Raw genomic sequence first — 24,068 nt, forward strand, 5'->3', positions numbered from 1 at the left:
AAACAGTGAAATAGGATATAACTGCACTGAACTGTACAAAAGAAAATGAAACAACAAATTCAATGGTCATAATATCCCAATGAAAACATCCTGGCAGTGGCAGAACTCAACACCATCATCTTTGCTATTTAGGTAGTCAAAACTTTTTTACACAAGCATGCACCACATTGAAGTTTTTAGACTAAACAAAACCTACACCATCTGTTTCATTTATTTCTATCATAATTTTACATGAACTTCGCAGTCAATAGACAATAGTTTCTTTGCACTGCCCAAACAGACAAACAAAAGACAGAAATGTCCAACTAACCCGGAGCAATTATGTCAGATGATATGCTACTAGGACTCCCCTTCATTCCATCTTGGCGCACAGGAGTGTAAACAAGTTCAATGCATCTTCCAACGTCCTCAAGAGTCAAATCCAGAAAATCTGCTATAGAAAAGTTTTAAACCATTATTATTGCAAATCCAAAAGTATCAGCAAAAAGATCTCAACCCATAATTCAACAAAAAAAAAAAAAACACTCACCAAAAGTACTTAGTTTCTCTCGTGCGCCATTACTTTTCACTCTAAACCATTCATGGAAGCAGCTACCTCTCTCCCTGAATCATAAACAATTACTTCAATTTCAGGGTAAATGTCAAAACATTAAGACTAGGAATTACAGCCCTTATCAAATATAAAAGGTGTCAAATCAAATGTCTCACCCTCCGCTATAAGATGCAATAAAGCTCACACGTTGCCCTTCTATCATTGATCCAAGAAACTCCAAAGACTGGCAAGTGGGGGGACCTGCATTGCAAGATAAATTCAAAATGATTATCATATCTATTAAGTTTCATGCTCCTGCAGAGATAAATTTATTTATCATCATTGTCATGCATGTACAGAACTTTAAATAACTAGATTCCTGCTCAATAACCCATTAAGCAAAATGAAAATAAAGTAGATTGAAAATATAGATTAGAAGAAATTAATTTTCTACCAGGTATTATAGGTCCAATTTGTTCAGAAAGAACAATTGGACCACGAGCCCAGTCACTTCTCACAGGCTCACAAGAAACCGAAACAAAGAAGCCAATGTCCTCAACTGAAAGCATATATGATGCAGTAGTTGCACCCCAAATTTCGCTTTGCATGCCATCAGAACTGGTCTGCATATACATTCCATTGGTTAATCAAACCTACCACTAGTTAACAAACTGCTATAACAGCAAGAGGAAGGGTGAAAAAAAGGACATCAATTAATTGACAACACACATTGCAGCAATGAGTACAGTTCCTGTACCAGGAGCAATCTCCTAAAGTTGTTCTCAATCCAGTAATAGCTTGCAAGATGAGGATACAAGAAAATTACTAATACACAATGTTAAGTGGAAATACCCGGAACCAGCGGAACACCGAATCTCCCTCTTCACCTCCCCAATATTTTTTGTCAACACTTAGCGTGGCTCCTTCAATATCATTTCCAACTATTTGTAGAGACAGCAACCTTGGGCTTCCTAATCATCAAGAAGCAATAAGCATATGAAGCGAATTTCTAGCAACAACTATACACAAAAATCACAACTGAGGATTTATACATGATGACTAGTTCAAATATGTCCACCAAATATGCACATTGCACTCACATGATGAACATATACACGTGCCATACACATAAATTTACCCCAAATCCATATCCCCCTCCACAAAAACAAAATCACAATCACTGAGTGCAAATCTAGGTAACAGAAACTTCCACATAGAATCTACCAACCAATAACTCTAAAATTCATTAGTGCTCACATGAGATAAAACAGCACAGTTATGAGATATGCACCTGACACAATGCTCTAAAATGCACGCTGCTCAGGAAGTCCAGTTAAGAGTAAGAGGTAAAGATTTTCAACAAACCGCAAGCTCGTTGAATTAGATTAAACTAATACTTAAGTAACATGCATACTTATACATCAATAGCATACCTCTGTTTTAGCAAGAAATGCTTAATTGAAAATCAAGAAATAATATAAGAGTAAATTTCTGCTGATTAAGAAAAAATTCTCAACTCACAAGTTTCTGATAGCTATATATGGAACATTTTTACTACACTTTTCCCTAACCATAATAAAATTCCAACCACTGACATTACATATCTTTAAAAAATAAAAATTTTAAATCCTTCCATGCATCACTCTTATGTAAGAACCTAATTATTAATATATTTTGAAACGCAAATAAAATTTCAAAACCAAATAGAATGTATTTACCAGGGCGAAAACGTTCCTGCGCCATGCAAATTCTTGGCTCACCCACAATCCCATCATCACGTATTGGAGTACATTGGAAGGAAATGAATTTACCAATTGCATCCTTGGTAACTCGATACTGAAGAAGTCCTGAAACCTCGGGTATAAGTGAACCAGAATCAGTTTCAACCTGCAGATTCCCAAGAAAGTGCAAGTTAATATAAGTTTAACAATCTGTTGAATGTTGTGTGTGTGTGCACGCAAGCAGTATGTTTAATCAGAAATAATGGAATTTTGCACAGCACCATGCATAGAAGAAAACCACCACCCCAAATTTTATGCTTGGTGTTGATGCCTAAATTCTATCTATTTTCCAGTTTTCATTGCTTAATGAGATTTTAAGCAACCATAAGCATCAATTCTTAGGTCCTATCCCTTTGCTTTGTGCTTCTTTAGTTTCCCAAAACACAGGTTCCCCTCTTAGATTTTTTCATCCTGCATTGAATTTGGTAACAGAGCAAACCCTGTCAATATTTTCCTACAAAGCCACCAAAACCTACCACCCTCTACACTGCCCAAACTTGTCAGTTCAACAACCCCAACGATCATAATGAACCAAAACCCCATGTACCCCACAACCACCAGCTGTCTAAAAAAAAAAAAAAACAAATTCAGCCAAAAACCAAACTGTCATTGGGCCCAAACCACCCAAAGCCATAGATCACTACCCAATAAACAAAACACACACAAGCACAAAACCCAAAATTTCTCCAGCCCATCACCAAAGCAAACTCATCAAAGTCTCAGACCACCAACACCATTGCTTACAAAGCCCAGCCACAATGCAAGGTCTTGTTACTTCATTGATGCTATTAGATAGATTTGATTGTTATTTGAATTTTATATACATACATTATGTAATCCTATTACTACCTTATTTTCTTTTTATGTTTTGTGTTATTTAAGGACTCTATTTAAAGAGCCAAAAGTTAACTATTGTTTTGTAAGTAGTTGATTATAGATTTATAAAATTCAGAGTGGAGGTTTTTTTCTTGAACAAAGTTTCTCTCCAAACTAATTTGTAGAGAAACTCTTCCAACTCCTTGTATATCTTTATATTGAGTGTGAATTTTGAAAATCTAACCGCTGGATTGTATGTTCTTATTATATCCTTCATATTTGCAAAATTTCAAAAAGTTCAAAGATCAATTGCTATATCATCAAACAAATGTTAAAATTTCAAATTTTTGTGATTTAAAATTGCGTATAAAAAATAAGTTTATTGATCGAATAGTAAATAACATCCAATTTGAAAGAAATTTAATGTGTATATTAAGAACATAAGGAACATGAAATTTAATGGTTAGATTTTCAAAATTCACACCCAAAAAAGAGATATATGAGAAGTTTGAAGAGTTTCTCTCCAAACTAGTTTGGAGAGAAACTTTGTTCTTTCTTCCTAGGCTTGGTGCTAACTCCAAACAAGCTCCTATCAAGCTTGATGCTGATTCAAAGCATCTCTAGGTTCTAATGTTTAGAATCATCTATTTTCCTGTTTTCATCACTTGATATTGATTTCATGCAAACCTCAGGTGTCGATTCCTCAGTCCTTTCCCTTGTATTTGTTCTTCTTTTGTTCCCTCCCCACTCTTAGAATTTTTCTACCAGCATCAAGAACCAATGTATATCAAGTCCCTTATATCTGCATTATTTACTAGGAGTCTAGGATCTAGTGCAAATGTTTGAAGTTGTAAAATGAATCCTACCAATGTTAGGGTGGTGAGATGGCATTTCTAATGATTTGCAATGCAATGTGATTACTATTGATGAGCCACACAGTTTATAGTTATGGTCCAACAAAGAAGCTCTTATTCTTTTTTTAGTAGATAAAATAGTTTAGAACCGTTTAACATTTACATATCATGGAAACCAGTAAACCTAAACTGTACATAGAGCATTGGTTATTGGAAAAGGAAAGTGCACATAAAGCATTACAGTGATTACAACATCTTGCTAAAAGTGTATACCTCGTGAAGATACCAATTGTAGATACTTTTACCCTCATGGCCACCTATGTAGCCATATGATGCTGTCAATATCCCATCTTCAGTGTAATCACCAGTAATAGATAAGAAATTCAAGCTAGGGGGAAGAGCTGCAAGAATGTAAAATATGAATTAGTAACAAATATTACAATAACATTAAGGTTTCAGACATGACTCTGCAGCAAATCAAGAGGCTTGTTAATTGATTAGACAATGTGTTGATAGAAGAAGAAAGAGATTTTCTTACTCTCAACTGCTTTATCTGATATAGCATATGCTGGTTCACCAGATTCACCATCTTGAGTAGTAGGAGTAAATTTGGCAACAATGCGATAGCCAACAGCTCCTAAGGGTACGCGGAATGCCTAAACAAAGAGCAAACTCCACTAAGAATTCCCATCAAAATACTAAAGCAAAAAGATTATGCCCAACAGTTGGACAACTACACACACATGCTAAAAACAATTAACGTCACCTACCTTTGCAATCTTGGAAGTGCTCAATGCTTCAAGATCTTTCTCACCATCCAATATGGATGATCTTGTTTTAAACCACTGTACTCTGCTAGAGCCCTCAGTTCCTCCAGTAACAATACCAGTTACAGTGATCTTGCTGTTCTCCCTCAATTCACCAATTATCTTTACATTTTTTACCTTTGGTGGTGCTGGAATTTGGCAAAGACAAGCATCACAAAAACAGGAAGTCAATAATGATTTTTTTTTTTTTGGGATAAGTAATGAAATTTTATTGAACAAAAAGGAAACACCCATGTACACCGAAGGTGTACTCCGGGAGCAGTACAATCAATCTTTCAAATTACAGTGCTCAAGCATATCTAGTATGTTAGAGCAAGGAAGAGATTTAAAGGCTACTCTCCAAACCAATTAACCAACAAAGTATGAAAAAAGAGAGATTTGATCTCAAGCATAGACCATTCACATCCCTCAAAGCATCCCTCATTTTGTTCCCACCAAAGACACCACATGATGCAATTTAGCACTGCGCTCCAAAAAGCTACAATACGGTGCTTGCCAAAGGTACCTTGCCAAGCTGCTAACAGATCAAGAACCCTCTGTGGCATAACCCAACAAAGACCAAACAAATTCCACACCATTGTCCATAGGTCATATGCTCCAGGACGGTGAAGAAGGAGATGGTCCACTGACTCCCCACTCTGTTTACACTTTTAGCACCAATCTACAATGATAATAGCTCTCTTCCTTAAATTATCAAAGGACAAAATCCTCCCTAAGGCTGCAATCCATGAGAAGAAGCTACCCTAGGAGGAACCTTCAATCGCTACACCAACTTCCAAGGAAAAGACGTGCCGGTACTCAAGTAAAGGGAAAGATAGTCCATGCACTTCAAAACCTCGGCTCTTAGCTGGCTTCCAACCGAGTGTATCAAGGCCCTCACCTTTAACTGAGGAGGAATATATCAAATCCATAAAAGCCATTAAAGGCTCCAACTCCCAATCTTGGACTGATCTCAAGAACAGAACGACCCAACAAAGTCTCCCATTTGGGAATTTCATTGGGACGTCTAGATCTCAAGATCATATTTGATATGGAACATGACAAGAAGACAAGTAGGATGGCAACAAGAAAATTAGTATGTTACAGAGGAAATATGTGTTGGATATTTTGGAAGAAATCTCTCTTACCAAACACCCACAAAAACCATTTTCACTCCACCCTTTTCCATCCCCGCTAAAATCACCCCAACCAAACAGACCATAAAGCATTAATTCCTGAGGTCCTTGTATGAGTGGATGTCTGCCACCAAACAGTTTACTTCGGAAATTTTATTGAATTTATAGACCTGTAGAATTTTTATTTACATTTGTTGGTGTATCTCCAGTATACTTCTAATGTACATGGGTTGCACCCTAAACTCTTTCAATAAATTGCTAACTATCAAATCAAAAAGAATTGTCAATGACATTGACCATCCACTGGCAAATCTGGATATACATAAACTAAAATTTTTCAAAGGAATGAATTGATCCACCTAAATAAATTGCCAAAGAAGTGCCTGCTGAAATTAGACCACACTAATTTCTTTTTTTAATTGTAGTTACATGCATAACTAGTGGATCTAGAGCCCACAATCACACCCTCCATCTTGCTCATGGGTGGGTCTTATAAGACCACACTGCATTACCATATTTGAAACACCAAACTTATCTTAAAGAACAAATTGTATCTAGGTGGAACAAGATAAAATTGTGAAGTCTACCAGTGTGGCTGGCTCCTCTGTATATTATTACTTGTAACTCAATTTGCACCTCTTGGTGTTTCCAACAGAGATGTCCAACGTTCAAATCCACCCTCCCCCAACTATTAAATTATCAAAAACTCTCTACACACATATAGAGCAACTATAAGCTAAAAATTTATTTGACATCAAGAAGTACCTTGCTTCACTACATCAGTCACTATTGATACAGATTCGCCTTCCTGCCCTGAAAGATACACCATTTATTATTTTAAATAATGATCTCTAAGAAATCTATGCAGTAAGAATATATAGAAAAGATCCACGACACAGAAGGGCAATGGACAAACCCTCAAAATTGGTAGGAATATATACAAAAGCCAAGCGTCGCCCAACATCTTCTTTGGTCAAGGTAAACTCGGAAGTACCAGTTGACACTAGTAAAAAGTCTCTGCCAGAAAAAGCCATAAAAACTCAGGTGGAGATAGCTGAATTGTAAAACAGAACAACCTAAGGGAAAACCTATCTCTCTCATGGAAATAAAAGGTCTATCTCAGTGTTTTAAAAATGCTCTTGACAATGGTTTTAAATTTTAGAACTGAAAGCATACAAAGTAGTCTATCCCTACAACAATAAGACAAAATAAAACAGATTTAATGAGGATATTACAAAACAAAAAAAGCCCAAATTAAAAATGATCAAGGCCAAAAAAAAAAAATTAAGAAACTAAATAAATAAATGAAACTTCACTCCTCAATCATGAAGCAAGAAAACCACAGCATGAGGAAAATTTTGGCAAGACAAAATATGTGTATACTAACCCTGTATCCTTCTCACGTAACCATTCAAACTTGCTGGGACCCTCTCTTCCTCCAAGGTAATCACCAACTCCTTTGATTGTACATCCTTCAACAGCATCTCCAATAATTCGGACATTACTGACTGATGGATGAGCTGCCATCATGAGACAAGAACCAACGGTATTTGTTACCATGCACTTTGGGGCTTAAAAAAGGAATAAAAGAAGAAAGGACAACAGCTATAGAAGGTAAACAAACAAAGAATAAGTTTAGACTTTAGACAGCATGTGCTCTATGAAATCTAATTAAAGTTTAGGACTATGCTAACGTGGAAGTACAAAGTTCTCTAAGACAATTCCAAAGCATGCTGGCAAGAATTTTCTGGATAAAACCACAGCCACAGAAAATGAGTTCTAGCTCAAATGGAACCTCCCCCTCCCTAAGAATGGAATGGAGAATGTGGTCATAGGTTCAAGATCAACCAGGATGCTTAACTCACCCAAGAAAAGGCCAGACTACCAGTTCCATCACCATTTCTAAATATAGGACAAAAAAACACAAACCCCTTTATTCAATTCCATAACAATATTTTTAGTATTAGATAGAAGAAATCATTCCTTTTTCATGCTGGTCACCCTTTTTTTTAAGGTTGAGCAGTGAAGAGCGGAAAATGTGATGCTGTGGGGAGGTAGCTCAAGAATGGGCCCTCAATTAGCTCATCTTTTGCAGATCGTAGAGCATAAATGCGAGGCCTCCTCAACAAAGGCAACCTAAAATTCTTCAGAACACTCTAAAGTTGCACACTTGCACCCTTTTTGCATAAATAGAGCTCAAACTAAATCTTCGGCAGATCATGTAATCAGACGGTACATTTCAGTTTCACAATAGTGCAGTCTGCCAGTATCTACACTCTACAGAATTAATGAGAATTTACATTCCCATTTTATAACATCTTTCAGGCACTGCCGAAGTTTAAAACAAAGTAATTTTCTGAACTACAGATAAGAATAAACCAATAAGAACGGTAACCTTCAGATCATCATTTCTCAAGATTCCTCCCTCTGCTCACTTTAATTCTGTAATTTCCATTGCTTGTTTAGGTTCTGTCAATTAGCATTCTTATTGTAATATCCCATACCTATAAGTCTAAAAACTATTTATATTATTTGTCATTTATTTATGGTGATACTAATGTCATCCTTGTCACAATTGTTAATCTATGTACTTGGTTAGCTGTAATTGTATCTTTCTTTTATCATTAGAGAGACATTAACACAACCTGACTCTTAAAAAGACCATACAAACTTGTAGGAACTTTTGGAATATCTGAAAGGTAAATAGGCATAGTTGAAAATTGTTGGTTGGTCCTATAGAAATAAAGAAGTAACGAGTACTTGGGTAATTTTACTCAGAAATATGAGTCAGTAGTCACCCTTTTTTCCTTTTTGATTGAAACCTTTCTCCCCTTACACACACCTCCACTTCTTATCGCCAGCCATTCTTTCATCTTTTTGCATATCTCCTATAGTCATTCTTTTTCTCTTTCTCTCTTTGTCAAGTTTATATTACACAATCCATAGAATTTGAAAAGGTAACGCAAAAATCTGAAAAGTTTGCATGGTTTCTTTGTGGTTCAGCTTAATGTTTTGGGCTGGATGTTTGTGTGTGGAATTTTTTAGGCAAAGCAAATTATGAAATTTTGTTTCTCTTGTTTAAGGGATTGTAGTGGTTGAAGGTATTTTCTCCAACCCATTAAAGAAGACTGCTTGGATGAATTTTATCATGGCTTGACTGTAATGTTTAGTATCTAAAAGGAAGACCTAAGCCTTGCTATTATTGTTTTTCATATTTCTTGATTCCATAAATGATTTACGTTTTTTTTTTATTAAATGCAAGCTCTTTGAAGCTGTGCATTGACATGTTTGATGTATGTAAGTTACATTTTGGGAACCTCTTACTTATCAATATATATATATATATATATATATTTTGGGAACCTCTTTAAGGTAGGATTAGGCTTTCCTTAATTATATGAGTTAGGTTGCTAGGAAGCACAGACACCTCATTTGGATGGGCTGCCGTGGCCATATCTGTGTCTGTGTCCGTGTCCGACAACTCTGGGACACTGGACACCTCTGGGACATGGCTGCAGACAGGGTCCCGGCCCTTTGTTTAAAAATATGACAGGACACATCCAAGGTGTACTTTGGTTTTTGGATTTTGTTATAGTATCACCTGTTATTGCTCTTAAATTGATACATGTTTAACATTATATAAAATAAATAAATGTTTAACAATATATAAAAAATATAAATAAAGGTATATTTAATAAAATTGTTATATCGCTGTGTCGTACCATGTTCGTGCTTCTTAGTACAGGTTGTGAGATTTATGTGCAACTTTCTGGTAAAATAGAATTTTTAGTGATAAGACTTGAGTTCCTACAAGCCTTAGCTCTCAATTCTACTATCAAGTAACGGACTTGTGATGTAAAATTTTGGTAAGTCATGATATTTATTAGAAAAGCTTATTATGCATTCAAATGTTTTGATAAGAAATGTTGCATAAAATCATGTTTCAAACAAATGTATATTCTTGATTTTTTGAAATCCAAGGTTTCTTATGCTATGTTATTTATTAAATGGGATGGAGAAGTATGGATTGAGAAATATGGGGTGATTTCTGGTTAAGTCCTATAGTATCTTCTAAACTTGGCCAGTACAAATTAAATTAATGGTTTTCCATGAATAATGACATTTTTGGCCGCCAAATTAGTGAGATGAATCTTGTACCCAAACTTTGTTGGGAAAGGTCAACTTGTGGTAGATGCCAACCACCCCAATAGTTGATGATGCTCACGTCCTATAAAGTTGTGTTATGCTAATACACGCAACACCCAAGAATAACTGGCGATGGTGAATGCTAAATGCCTGGCCATAGAGCTAGGCTAAACAAAAATATTATACCATCAGTGTATTTTTTTTTTTTTTTTAAGTAATGAAAATTTTATTGAAAATGCAAAATAACTTATGTTCACAATGATGAACACAAAGTATATCAAAATTACAAGAATAACAAATGGAAGATCTAAAAGAATTCTGGAACTCTAAAAAGGGTGAGTGTATCGTTATTATAAGCATGAGAAAATTATTCTGAAAATAAATAAGCAAGGATGTAATGATAATACTGCTAATGTGTAACATTCTCATCAAATTACTATGTTGTTCTCAAGAACTAGATCACATGCTTCCACTGTTAAACATTCTTACCAAATTCCCATGTCACTTAACCCTTATTGGCCCTTGCAGCACTGTCATCATTTATTATTGTAAGCAAGTTCTTTTCTTGGAAGCAACAAATGTGTTAAAGGTGACAAGAGGAGCTGTAGTTTCTTTTTGGCGTGTCTATTAGACTGGTGAGTTTTTTTGTGTAACAAGGAAGCAAGATGTATTTGATCCCTTTTTGAGCATAGATGCATTTTGGATAACTCTAGTTTGTTAGAGCTTGTTAAATCCCTGGCTTTGTTTTGCTGTCATTTTATGGGTGAGTATGTATAAAGAGGTTGGAAAGTTGATATTGTTTTCATGTGATGATTTTGGGTATCCTTGAGTTAGAATCCTGTTGCTAAATGTTTAGGTTTTGAAGGAAAATTTTCTGGTTACATGAGATAATTATAGGCTAGATGCATATGGCATTATGGCACATAATGCTTTTCTATCAAGTAAAAAATGTAAAATTTTAGATGCTCTTTTCATTTATTTTTTTATCAAGAAAGGTTGTATTCCTTGTCTTCAAGTTTGTTTTGGTTTGTGTTAGAATCAAGTTGGACTTGTTATTAACATGCAGGTCATACTCACAAATCCAGAGTACTGGTTTCGGTCTCTTCCTGCTGTTTTCCTAGGCTTCTAGCAAAACTTTCTGTCAGTGGCTTTATTAATAAGAAAAATATACGTGTCCCCAACGGCCCAACACAACCCTGGAATAAGCATCCACTGATGTACAGGCAGCACTTGAACTAATAAGTTGATCTGGTATATCTCATGTTTCAAACCATAGCATAGGCATTATGTGATCTTCAACTCTGACAAGCATATACAACTAGTAATAGAAGGACTAAACGCAGATTAGAAACAGTTGCAATCACAAGCAAGCATATTTGCAAAGGAAAGTTGAAACATCCACATAAAGAAAGATGCTGAATAAGGTAAACTTTAATGAAAAGGAAATGAGAAGATTTACGTTCCCCCAAAACACACCTGCTCTAATAAAATCTGTATATTTATATTGAGGTTCTCCTTTGGCACCTTCTTCTGTTACTGGTGTGTACATAAAAACCAGACTTGAATCAATGTCATCTATAGCCAACCGGTACTCCTCATCTTCTGCACCAGCAATAACCACAGGGCTGCTGTTCCATTTTCTCCTCAACCAACTGAAAAATGTGAATTGCAAAGTTAGATTTTATCATTCTATTGCAACAATTTATACGTATGTATACATACATGATTCATGCACGAATATAAATAAGAAACAAAAACATATGTCGTTGTGTATTAAAAATGCAACTCACCTAGCAACACCTTTCCCTGGAGTCCCACCACACCATGCAACCTCAGCATAACCCCTGATGACATTTCCCTCTACCAGTTCCCCTTGGATTTCAAGGTTCACAACCTTTGGAATTCCACTTCCTTTGCAATGACAATAAAGAAAGTTAAAAGGAAAAATTCAATAATGGCATGATACAAGCTGTGCATATGGAAATTATTTCAATAACAATGGCATGAATCTACAAGATAAAACTTGGACTGATAGTTCCTTCCAAAAAAGGTGAAACTCAAAGACAACTGTCTCAAATAATACGGGCTTTGCATGCGCAGCACAAATGAACTAATAAAAAGAGATTACATAGAATTGAACGAAGGACATCAGAGACAACTAAGCTTTGATTCTATGCTAGAGACCATCAGCCCAAAGGAATTTTAAAACTTTTAGAACATATGAAGGAATTTTAGTTTAGAGATTACAGTTCCTCCTATTATTAAATATTAAGTATATTACAGATGAAAGGCATGAAAAATGAAATAAAATTAAGTGCATGAGGGAGACTTTACAACTATTTCATATTATGAACATTCTATTCTAGCAAGAAATGCATTGATGTAGAGCTACAACTGCAAGTTTCACATTAACCCCAGCTAACATACATGAGAAATTTTCAAGTTCATGCTGAATTTACTAAAAGGAACATCTAAAATCAACTTTTCAATCCCAAAGAAAATAAGAAAAATGTATACCTCGTGAAACTGGTGAGGATATGACAAAAATGGAAGGATAATTGGTTTCTCCTAGTAGAGGAGTACATTCCACTTTCAAGATTTTACCAATGTCTTCATGCTTTGGCCAGTAAACCTGACCATTACATCATCAAGCAGCATGACATAAACAAAGAAGCATTAATAGCGACTCAAAACTTCAAATACACAGATAAGAATGCAAAATTCCAGCACCTCTCCAGTAGCATCAGGAATAGCAGCAAAATTTGAAAGCATTCTCTCTCCCATAAACCATTGATAGTTTAATACTAATGGCGGATCAGTGCTCAATGTGCCGTCTTGGACGAAAGTAAAGTGGCATCGACAAGCATCTTCTTCAGAAGGCTGATCCACTGAGGCTTCCTTGAGCAGGTACCCAGAAGGCAATTTATCTTTCCATTGCTCAACAAGAAAACGAAAAGTTGACTCTGTACATGACACCACACATATATAATAGTGTCTCAGATTGAATTTAAAAATAATTATAACTACCATCATGCACAGCTATCCTTGCTTGCGTTAGTTCCAGTTGCATAGAGCATTACCAAACTCAAACCCTATGCTAGATTTAAAGCTAAAAATTTACTCCAAAAAAGACAGTGGAACAATTGAAACTTTCAAAATAGACCCACAGGAATAATACCACAAATACATCAGTTGATTAAGTATTGAGTAATCAAATTTCATCTCCAGCCTCTTGTTGTCAGAAAAACTCCAGTAAATGTCAACAAAATGTATACGTAAATTTTGCAGGTACCACTCATCATGAATGTAAAACCAAATAATTTATCAAAAATAGAAGCAAGATAAAAACTGCCTCACATCCTCACCAGATTAACATTTGGAGAAAGCGTTGCTGCTGTTATATAGAAGCAATGCTAAATTTTTCAATTGAATTGATGATGACAGGAGTTGTTTGTTAAAAACTATAACAATAAAACTGTGGATATACACACATACGTAGACTCACTAACATCCAACCAACTATGAATATTTAATATTTAATATTTTTTTTTTAAACTCACAAAAACATATTACCTTCATCTTACTATTTATGGCAATCTATGAGTTCATCAATGGCATGACCATACCATCCATCATTCATCATACATATACATATTCACTAAGATGCAAAGAACAATACAGACCTATATGATAATAGAAATCAGCTACTACCTAAAAAAAAAGGATATTCAGATTATGCACCTGCTGCATGATCTGGACGGCAAAATTCCCAACCATCTCTAATGCACAAAGCCGTTTGTGCAGGATAACGCTTTGCTATCGCCAACTCCTCCCGAGAAAGATCTTTCCAGATATAGTATAAAAGAAAGAAAGAAAAAAAAAAAAAAAAAAAAAAAAAAAAAAAAAAAACAAAAACAAAACAAAACAAAAAAACGAAAGGAAATTAAACCATAAGACCAATTGTAAGTTGTAAAGATATTTTGAAGTAAGAAGCACAACAAAGTGAGGGGGAAAAGGCACAATATACTGAGCAGCAACTCATTAAAAATACTTTTTAACATTGTTAGAACAATGGTCAAATGATTAAATTCACCATTTCCTAATAACTTAGGTTTTCAAGAGAATGTTCAAACCCTTCTTTACTATATCTCCCATTAAAAGTTTAACAACCCACCTGTTGTGCTCCACTTATTAAGGGGAAGTGGACCCATACATGAGGGGGAACGTTAGAACAATAGTTAAATAATTAAATTCACCATTTCCTAATAATTTAAAATTTTGGAAGAATTGGTAATTTATCAAAAATAAAAATAAATGGGAAGTGAAATATATTACAAGATACCTCTATCATTGAACTTTTTCAAAGTAGGACCAACAAGCAAAATGGAAGCTGCTTCTAAATGAGGCATCTTAAGAATAGGATTCTCCTCCACTCTTAAATGCTGCAGCACAACATAATAATCACAAAATTACAAGCATATATAAGTATGTACTTTTATATTATGTAGGTAGATAATTTAGTAACATATCTGCAAATCATTAATTCCTCACATTTTATCCATATTTTTTACACCAAGTAAGGTCCATATAAAGTGAAATATGTTACAAATTGAGTGCATAAATTAATCTGAAAAGTTTGTAGCACTAGAGTTTGTAGAAGGGCTCAGGGTTGTGGTTTATGGCGAAGTATTAGTGAAGGATGGCAAAGTTTTTCTAAGCATTTGTCCTTTGTGGTGGGGGATGGTTCTCATATTCTTTTTTGGCATGATAAGTGGACTGGGGAAAATTCTCTTAAAACTCTTTATCCACAGTTATTTGTTTGTTCAGCCAATAAAGAAGCTTGTATTTATGAAGTGTTAAGTCCTCCAGTTGGTGATAATGATAGAGTTTGGTGTATGATTGGGAATTCTACTCCCTTCTTCACTTCATTCAAACTCGGATTCCCAGGGGTGGAGGTAGTGATAGACTTTGTTGGCGACTCAATGGAAGTGGGAAGTTTGATGTTCGGTCTTTCTATCATAAGATTTTAAATGTAACTCTTTCTACTTTCCCTTGGAAGGGCATTTGGAAAGTAAAGGTTCCAAAGGGTGGCATTCTTTATGCGGACAGCAGCTCATGGCCAGATTCTAACTATGGATAATCTTATGCTCCGTGTTCACACTTTGGCTAATCGTTGTTGTATGTGTTGTTGTAATGAGGAATCTGTGGATCACCTGCTGATTTCCTGTCCGGTAACTCATTCTTTGTGGATGTATATGCTTCAGTTGTTTGGGATTGATTGGGTCATGCCAAGTTCAGTTGCAGACTTATTTTTTTGTTGGTATCATTGGCTTAGGAAACATAATTCTAACATTTGGAATTTGGTTCGGGTTGCTTAATGTGGACTATTTGGACTGAACGGAATCGGCATTCTTTTGAGGATACTGGAAAATCTTTGGCTCAGTTGTTAGATTTATGTCATTGGACCATTTTTGATTGGTCTTGGTGTTGGGGTCTCTCAGATTGTTCTACACTTATGGATTTTCTTTTGTCTCTTAGAATAGTTTAGTGTTAGTTCATTTGTTTCTACTTCTTTTTCCTCTTTGCTCACTATCGTGAACCTTATGTATTTTTTATGCTTTTCCAGCTTCAATAATATTTTTTCTTACCTATCAAAAAATAAATTAATTAATCTGAAAAGTCAAGCTTGAAAAAAAGTAAACTGAATCCGATAGTTACTGGCTTTCTTGTTACAAGTCAAAGCATCAGAATTTTAATACAATTTGTATTCATAACGCTATAAAGATCCCCTTGCACATAGTAATTATTAAAAAATTGATTTAATTTCAAAAGATTTGATGGCTTTATGTCAAACTCTACATTGTAGAAAGTTGGGCAATCAAGAAACTTCAGATCATCTAACTTTCATTCACCAACCCAACTAAGCTCTATCCCAAAATCATGATCAGTTACTTAAATCTGTAACTATATTTCTGCAAATTGCAAATTGAACAATTCAAATTTCTTGACTATATTATTCGTCATGTTGTAAATAAGGCAAACTAAATGACAATGATTTTAACCTTCAAAATTAGTACAGTAAGTTCATACCAAATTAAATCCGCTATGTGATGAACAATAGTCATAATGAATCACATGAGACTACTTGAGAAACTATTTAGCATGCAGTGAGTCTAACAAACAGAATTAAATTACTAACCTCAAGAACTGGTAAATATGGGAAGCCCTTTAGAGTGGAAATTTTGTTTTTGCTGGCAGCTAATACCTACATGAAGTTTAGGGGGAAATTAAGAAATTTATGCATTTGTGATGAAGAAATATGCTGCATAAAAGTAACAACATACCTGCAGTCGAGGTTGACTTGCCATCGAAAGAGACTTCAGCTTATTCTGAGCAACAGAAAGAAACTGCAAAAGAGGAGGGGGTTATGGAGGAGAATACATTTTAAGCACCTGAAACGTGAATCTTCATTGATAATCAGCAAAGCTGACACTGCTTTTCAAAGCTGTACCTCTAAATTAGGAAGCTGTGGAAGGCTTGCAAGCGATGTGATTTGATTTCCAGCAAGATAAAGTTGCTACACAAGTAATAAAAATTTCAGGGCCCTATTGCATTGATAACTCCAACATGTGCCGAGTCATTGCAATTCAGCAATCAATACACATGAGACACATACCTGTAGAGCTTTGCAATTCTCAAGAGGTTCAAATCCAGGCCCTTTAAAGTCATTGAAGCTCAAATCAAGAACCTAGCAAGAAACAGTACAACCAGTATATCAGCAAGCTATTCTTTTGCAGATCTACAAATAACCTTACACGTCAATTAATCTAGCTTCCAGAAGAATTAACATTGAAGTGAATGAAGAATGAAATTGGTATGATGAAACAACAAACCTTCACCCGCTTCAGTATCTCAACTCCTTCCAATGTAGACAAGAGGTTGTCTCTGAGATAAACAAACTGACAAAGAGGATCATCAGTTCCTTAATTTTCAAATATTGCTTTTAAAACTTACAATCGCAAGCTAGAGAACCATGATCCAGAAGTTATCGACAATCAGTTTAGTTCAGAGAGTTCTGAGTTTTGAATTTTGAAATAGTTTCAGGTTTTTTTCATATAACACCGAAAACAAAATATGAGAGCACTTAATGCAGATTAAGCATGGGTTCCAGGAAACAATTATCAAATGCTCAATTTCTGAAATTAACAAAAGAGCCATCATCTGATATACTTCTACAGATTAGTGAAGAATTTCCATTATAAAAAATGAAGATTCTAGACATGTTTTTGAAAGTTATGAACGACGCTTTCTCCACTCTATATGCATCCCATTTCCCTATCTATATCTTAAAATCAGACTTTCCAGTCAACAAAGAAATAATAACAATCAGCTTCAAAGGAACCTTATCTTGATGGTAAAGCTCCTACTCCATCACAAGAAACCAGCTAACATTAACGCTAATGGTTGATTGAAACCAAAACATACCACTGGACATCATGAATACCCTATCAAATTTAAACTTCTATTTTGCATAAGTTTATTATCAATTGGAAAGCTACATCATTCATCAAACCTTCAGGATATAGAAGTTCGTCCACAAGAACTTAACAAGGAATTTACTTATCAAAAAAAAAAAGAACTTAACAAGGAATTTAAAGATAATGATATTAACATGGAATCTAATTAAAAACAGAAGGGTAAAATGTTTCTCCAATAAAAAGTTGACCATATATAACTAATGATGCATCAGACATAACATCAGTTTACCTCTAAATTTGCTGACAAGTTCAAGCCACTAGCATTGAGACTGCGAACTCTGTGACCCCGAAGATCCAACCTCTAACAACAAAAAATTTATAAAATAAATAAATAAATGAAGCACTAATAAGTAATAAATTAAAAGCTCATTGCCTCCAATATAATAATTTTTAAGGAGTGATTCATTTCAACAGTATGAGAAAGAACCACATATACTGAAGTAGGAGCAATATAACATGAATATTCTATTGTTTTTCTTATTAATTGAAAAGAATTTATATACATATTCTTATTTGCTCCATAAAGCACATGCAAGAAAAATTGCATTGGCACATCCCCATAGGAGACTGGTGATTGAAGGAAATTTGTCAGTTGCTCTGATTGATGATAAACCAAACCATTATTTCCCTTCAACATCAGCACCTCTATTATATTCACTAATATCAGATCCCAAATTCTTATTTCCTGCAGCTAAACTGAAGCTATCCGTCTTTTATGGTTAGTGAACTTTTCTTAAAAGAAACAACTAATGATGATAATAATAATAATAATATATAACAACAATAACAACAATAATAAAGGAAGACTTGTTTATAAGAAAGCATCTGGGTGCTGGATGTGATTGAGGCCTGAGGAGAATAATCCCTTTTTTAAATGCTGAAAAGGCGCAATGAGAATAGGCAACTGCGGAACTTGAGAAGATAATTCTCACAGAGAAAATTAGTTGGAGGCAAAAATCTTGAGCACTTTGGCCTAAGGGAGGGGAAAAGAACACAAAGTTCTTTCATCACCTTGCAAACCCATATCATAGAAGTAACACCATAGGTCATTTATCTATGGAAGGGGAGGTGTTCACTGGTGACTGACCAGGTGGACATTGGTGCAAAATAGTTTTGTACTTTATTTTTCAATTGGAATTTATATGCCAAAGGACTAAGATGACCTTTGTTGGATGGACTACACTTCTCAGCCATTGATGATGAGAAGGCATGCTAGGGGGAAGATACTTACCTGTGATATCCTTATCAAACGAGGTTTCACTCTAGTTATTGATGTTGCATGTGCCAGTGCAATGGGAAAATGGTTAATCACTTGTTGATGCATTGTGAGGTCGCATATGATTTATGCAATTGAGTATTTCAATTGTTTGGGATTCAATGAGTGTTACCAAGGAATTGCAAAATTTTTTTTTTTTTTTTTGATAGGTAATCAAAAATCTTATATTAAAGAAGGAAAAAAATAAAAGAGAAGTACAAGATATTCATGATGATGAACAACAACACAACACAACACAACACAACAGCGAGAGAGAAGTCAGGAAACTAAGCTAAGGGAAGGCATAAACTCAGAGAGAGAAGAACACGCAGTAAAACCCCAACAACGAGACCACTCCAATAGACTGCGTTGGCATAAAATCTTTAACTCCTCCAACTTTTTCTCTTTATCTTCAAAAGATCGACGATTTCGCTCCAACCACACAATCCACATTAGGTACCCTGGAACCAAATTCCAAATTTCCGAATTATGCTTCCCAAGCCACTAATGCCAACTAGATAACAAACCCGCCAACAAACCCGGCATAACCCAATGAATACCAAAAGCCTGAAGCATGAAAGCCCATAGGGAATGAGTAACAAGACAATGAAGAAGAAGGTGGTCTACCAACTCTCCATCACAGCAACACATACAACACCAATTAGCCAAAGGGCGACTCTTAAGCATTAGATTATCCAAAGTGAGGATCCGACCATGTGCAGCAGTCCACAAAAAGAACGCCACACGTTTGTGAATTTTTGGTTTCCAAACACCCTTCCAAGGAAATAAAGAATTTCAGGCACCCCAAATCTCATGGTAGTAAGACCGGGTGTCGAACTTTCCATCCCCTTTTAGCCGCCAGCAAAGAGTATCTCTCCTATCACCCCAAGTAATACGAGATTGGATAAGCTGAAATAGAGAATAAGATGCAGTCAACTCCCAATCTTCAAACGCTCTATAAAACCTTAAATTCCACACTCTAATAGTACCCCTTCTGGAGCCCATAATACCTCAGAGATGCAAGCATCCTTGACCGCTGAACATACATAAAGCTCAAGATAGCGATCTTTTAGAGAATTCTCACCAATCCACCTATCATGCCAAAAGCGTATACGAGTTCCATCTCCCACCCTTGCAAATATTTTGTTTGGGTGGAGGAATTGTTTTGGGGATCATTCAACGATAAATGTTTGATGTGGCTATTGTGGATTGAGTAAAATCATTGGATTTTTGAAGATGTGAAAAGATCAAGGGCCCAATTGAAATTATTGCTAAGTAGAACCTTGTTTGAATGGGCTAGTGTGAGGGGTCTTACCAATTGTCACTCTTTTTAAAATTCGTTTAGATTATGAGTATTCTCATAAAGTTCCCAATACTGATAGCCTTCGAAAGTAGAGAATAGTTGCACTTGATTGGTGCTGTGCGTACAAGAGGGATGGATCTCATGGTTTGTGGTGTATTGGGTTATGCCAATAGAGATAAACTTCAGAAGTAGAGAATAGTTGCACTTGATTGGTGCTACGCGTGCAAGAGGGATGGGGAAACTATTGACCATCTACTTCTCCATTGCACGGTAGCTAGAGAGCTTTGGGCCATGGATTTCTCATGGTTTGTGGTGTATTGGGTTGTGCCAAAAGGTGTTGTGGAGCTTTTAGCTAGCTAGAGAGGCAAGTTGAGCACATGTTGCAATGCAAAGATTTGGACCATGATTCCCCATTGCCTTAGGTGGGGTCTTTGGCAGGAGAGGAATGCTTGGACTTTTGAGGGTTGTGAGAAATCTATTCATGACCTAAAGCTATTATTTCTTAACACTCTGTTTGAGTGAATAAATGGTTTTGGACTGTTTCCGTTTACTGTTTTGCCTGATTTGATTGATCAACGTACTTTTAGCATTTAATTTTGGCGTACCATGGTACACTTTCTGTGTACATGGGTGGCACCCTTCTAGCCTTTTATTTAATGAAATTTCACTTATAAAAAAATAAATGAATAAATATTTATCGAAATTCATCTGCTAGGCACGTCTTTGAAGTTAAATTTTTTACGAAATGTTGCACCCAACAACTTCCTCGTGTTTTCCTTGGAAGAGTTTATGGAAGTCTAAAATCCCATCTAAGGTGGCTTTCTTTATTTGCACAGTAATTTCAGGTAAAATCCTAACTGTTGATCAGGAAATGGAAGTTAATCATGATAATTTGGTGTTGTATGTGTAAAATGGCTGGGGAAACTTTAGATCACCTATTTCTCTCCTACATTGCTGCTCAAGAGCCTAGGTGCATCATATTTTCTCTTTTAAGGGTTTACTGGGTCATGCCAAAGGTGTCCTGGAGCTGTAAGAGAGTTGGCAAGACATATATGGAAGGAGTTGTAACAGTGAAAACTGGATAAGTGCTTTGAAGAGGGAAGAATGGTAGAACTTTTGAAGGGGGTGAGAAGTATTACTGACTTATTCAAAAAAGAAAGTGTTACTGACCTAAAACTTTCTTTCTTCAAATTTCTATTTGAGTTGATACATGCTTCTAGTCTATGATGACTTGCCAATTCTCTTGATATGCATGATAGTTGTACTTTTACTTGGTGTCCAAGTACCAGTTGTAAACATCTAGTGTTTTTTTTTTTTTTTTTGATAGGTAAGTTGCATACATCTAGTGTACACTCCTTTGCATTATTACTTGTAAAAATAATGATAGGCAATAACTAAACACTTTGGCAACAGACACACACCCTCGTTAGGTACCTAACTCAAACTCATTTCCATAGAAATTCAGAAGCTTTGTGATTATCATCAAGAGGAAAACGTCTAAAGGCATATATCTTCAATGGTGTTCATTGATAGGCACAATAAAAAGGAGAACATAGCAATGTCACTAAACCACAGCAAACTAATGGCAACCACCTTTACTTGCTTCAACGAATATATTTTAAAGCCCTTCAAAGCCAACTAGATTTCTAAATAACAAAAACAAAAATTAAAGTATCCTTGTACCATCATGAACAATTAAAAGGTTTGCAGAGACAGTGCTTACCACATCATCGCCAGCTTTAATCTCCACCTGTGGAAGAACAATGAACCTAGAGTCCCGGCTTTCAGGAGTCCGAGTCCCCACTTTTCTCCGTCCAGACAAATTAGCACTCCTGTCCAGAGACATCGACAAAGACCCACCTCTCAATCCACTCGAAACTGTAGGCGACCGAGATGATGATGGGGAGGATAGCTTCGAAACCGACCTCCTAATCCCACTGCTGCCGCTACTGTCCAATGAAGTAGAAGTAATCCTCCTATAAGCAGAAGAAGTGGAGGAGGCGGACAGTGCCGGCTTAACCAAAGACCTCCTCACACTCTCCTGCTTACTCACATTGGACCCAGTTGGTGTTGTTTTCGAAACCCGGCTCACTGGCGACACTGGAATCGACTTTCTAGTCTCCGGAACACTACTCCGAGTCGAAGAAGCCTTGTTAACAACCGAAGGCAAAGAACTCCTTCTAGGTTCCGGTACAGGCTGCCGCACTGGTTCCGAACCCGACACACTGCTAGTCTTTCTGCCTGCAACCGAACCGGCATTGCTCTGCCGCTTCTCCGGCAACCCTCCCGTGCTGTTTCGCCTCGCGGCCGCCGGCACAGCATTTGCAGTTTTCAACGACGCGCTCAAAGTTGGCTTCATCACACTCGAAGTAGAGCTCAAGCCCGAACCAGAACCCGGACCCAGACCCGGACCCGTTTTTAAGTCCAATCTCTTCCTAACAGAACCAGTTGCTGCAGCAGGTTTCACAGTTTTCACAACCTTTTTCACAGCTTCTGATGAAGTAGCAGTAGTAGAAGTAGTAGTAGTTTTTTTTGTTGGAATTTGGGGCTTTTGTACTGGATCTTCGTCAGGTTGTGCTAATGGCTCCTCCATTGTGAAATGGAAATCAAACAATCTGATAACAACGACAGCCAAACAAATAAACAGACAAACAAAAAGAGTTAGGAAAATGAAGTGAATTTGTCACCGACGCTCTGTTTGGCTTGCTGGAAAATACAGGAAAGCTAAAAAGAAAAAGACTAAAGCTTGTAAAGTAAAATAATTTAGTTAGCCGAGCTGTCGTTATCATTTGTTGGGTACCAAAAAGCATAAAATTCCAATATCTATTTCTCCACTGAAAGAAACCGCATTTCAGCTTAAACTACATTTTCAAAAAAATAATACTTAAAAAAAAAAATTGTTTTTTTGAGAAAATAAAGTTAGAGATACTTACAAAGCAGAAAATTTGGAAGATGTAGAAAAGCTTCGAGAACCGAGACGTCCGTACTTGGAAGTGCAAATTACAGTAGGATCTGCCAAAAAAAAATGCAGGTTGTTAAGCTAAATTTCAAGCTTCTTCTTAGTCGATCTAATTGAGAGAAAGAAGCACAACAATGTGAGAGCAAATTTGAAGAACTGTGAGAGAGAGAGAAGAGAAGAGAAGAGAAGAGAAGAGAGAGTACCTGAATAGAGAGAGAGTTTCAGATCTGGTGAGGGAAGAAGAAGTTAGGGCTTTGACGGAGAAATCATTGGAAATTTCGCAGCGTGAAACCAAAAGAAAAAAAGCAAAAGTGAGAGAGAGAGAGAGAGAGAGAAAAAAAGAGAGTGAAGAGTGAGTGAGTGAGAGTGAGAGTGTGTTGGGGAAGCAAGCAATATTGTTGATGAGAGATAGGAAAAGAAAAGACGAGAAAAGTAGCAAAAGTCCAATGGGGAATGGGGATTATTATTAAAATTTTGAAATACAGTGGAATCTTGATAAATAAATAAAAAGAAATAATTAAAATAGTGTTGAATAATTTGACGACAAGGGAAATTGGCGGAAACAGAGGCTGGTCCGCAGGGAGTTTAAAAGTGGTGGAGAGTGGAGAGAGAGAGAGAGAGAGAGTGTGTGTAGGATAAGTTTGAAATTTGAGCCCGCAAAGGAAAGGAAAGGAACTCCAATGCAAACGTCACATCAGTTGTAAACAAACCTGGGTTTGGCTTGGAGTTAGGACTTAGGACTTGACATAAACCCTTATATTTAGGAAAGTTTTGAAAAATGTGTAAATAAAATAAATAAATAATTGCAAATGATTATTGAAGGGTGGGAAAAAAAGAGTAGAAAGACTGAAAAAGTTGGATAAATGAGAATGTCGATTTTTTTTTTTTTTAATCATGTTTGTTTTTAGAATAAGCCTATAAGGTTAAAAAGTTAATCATAAA

At 36.0% G+C, this 24,068-nt stretch overlaps 1 protein-coding gene across 2 annotated transcripts in view; it reads right to left on the reverse strand.

The window, feature by feature from the left end:
* The window catches only part of LOC126726643 (187-kDa microtubule-associated protein AIR9), a 33,931-nt gene extending 10,349 nt beyond the window's left edge, over positions 1-23,582 (reverse strand). The window contains exons 1-27 of one of the 2 annotated variants that reach the window (XM_050431953.1): positions 23,330-23,582; positions 23,101-23,179; positions 21,891-22,782; positions 17,839-17,910; positions 16,965-17,030; positions 16,748-16,819; positions 16,583-16,648; positions 16,416-16,478; positions 16,271-16,336; positions 14,414-14,513; positions 13,813-13,914; positions 12,802-13,034; positions 12,589-12,703; positions 11,862-11,982; positions 11,548-11,723; positions 7,313-7,445; positions 6,842-6,942; positions 6,691-6,738; positions 4,754-4,938; positions 4,522-4,639; positions 4,257-4,384; positions 2,251-2,419; positions 1,385-1,503; positions 987-1,155; positions 709-793; positions 530-603; positions 311-433 (exon numbers count right to left, since the gene is read on the reverse strand). In XM_050431953.1, coding sequence (XP_050287910.1) covers positions 311-433; positions 530-603; positions 709-793; positions 987-1,155; positions 1,385-1,503; positions 2,251-2,419; positions 4,257-4,384; positions 4,522-4,639; positions 4,754-4,938; positions 6,691-6,738; positions 6,842-6,942; positions 7,313-7,445; positions 11,548-11,723; positions 11,862-11,982; positions 12,589-12,703; positions 12,802-13,034; positions 13,813-13,914; positions 14,414-14,513; positions 16,271-16,336; positions 16,416-16,478; positions 16,583-16,648; positions 16,748-16,819; positions 16,965-17,030; positions 17,839-17,910; positions 21,891-22,760 — 3,574 coding nt within the window. In that variant the 5' untranslated portion in view covers positions 22,761-22,782; positions 23,101-23,179; positions 23,330-23,582. The remainder of the gene's footprint in view (positions 1-310; positions 434-529; positions 604-708; positions 794-986; positions 1,156-1,384; positions 1,504-2,250; positions 2,420-4,256; positions 4,385-4,521; positions 4,640-4,753; positions 4,939-6,690; positions 6,739-6,841; positions 6,943-7,312; positions 7,446-11,547; positions 11,724-11,861; positions 11,983-12,588; positions 12,704-12,801; positions 13,035-13,812; positions 13,915-14,413; positions 14,514-16,270; positions 16,337-16,415; positions 16,479-16,582; positions 16,649-16,747; positions 16,820-16,964; positions 17,031-17,838; positions 17,911-21,890; positions 22,783-23,100; positions 23,180-23,329) is intronic. The other variant, XM_050431954.1, reaches the window with a different exon arrangement.
* Between the last annotated feature and the right edge of the window lie 486 nt (positions 23,583-24,068).

Source organism: Quercus robur, chromosome 5 (genome assembly GCF_932294415.1).
Source record: "Quercus robur chromosome 5, dhQueRobu3.1, whole genome shotgun sequence".
In the NCBI taxonomy this organism is placed as follows: Eukaryota; Viridiplantae; Streptophyta; class Magnoliopsida; order Fagales; family Fagaceae; genus Quercus; species Quercus robur.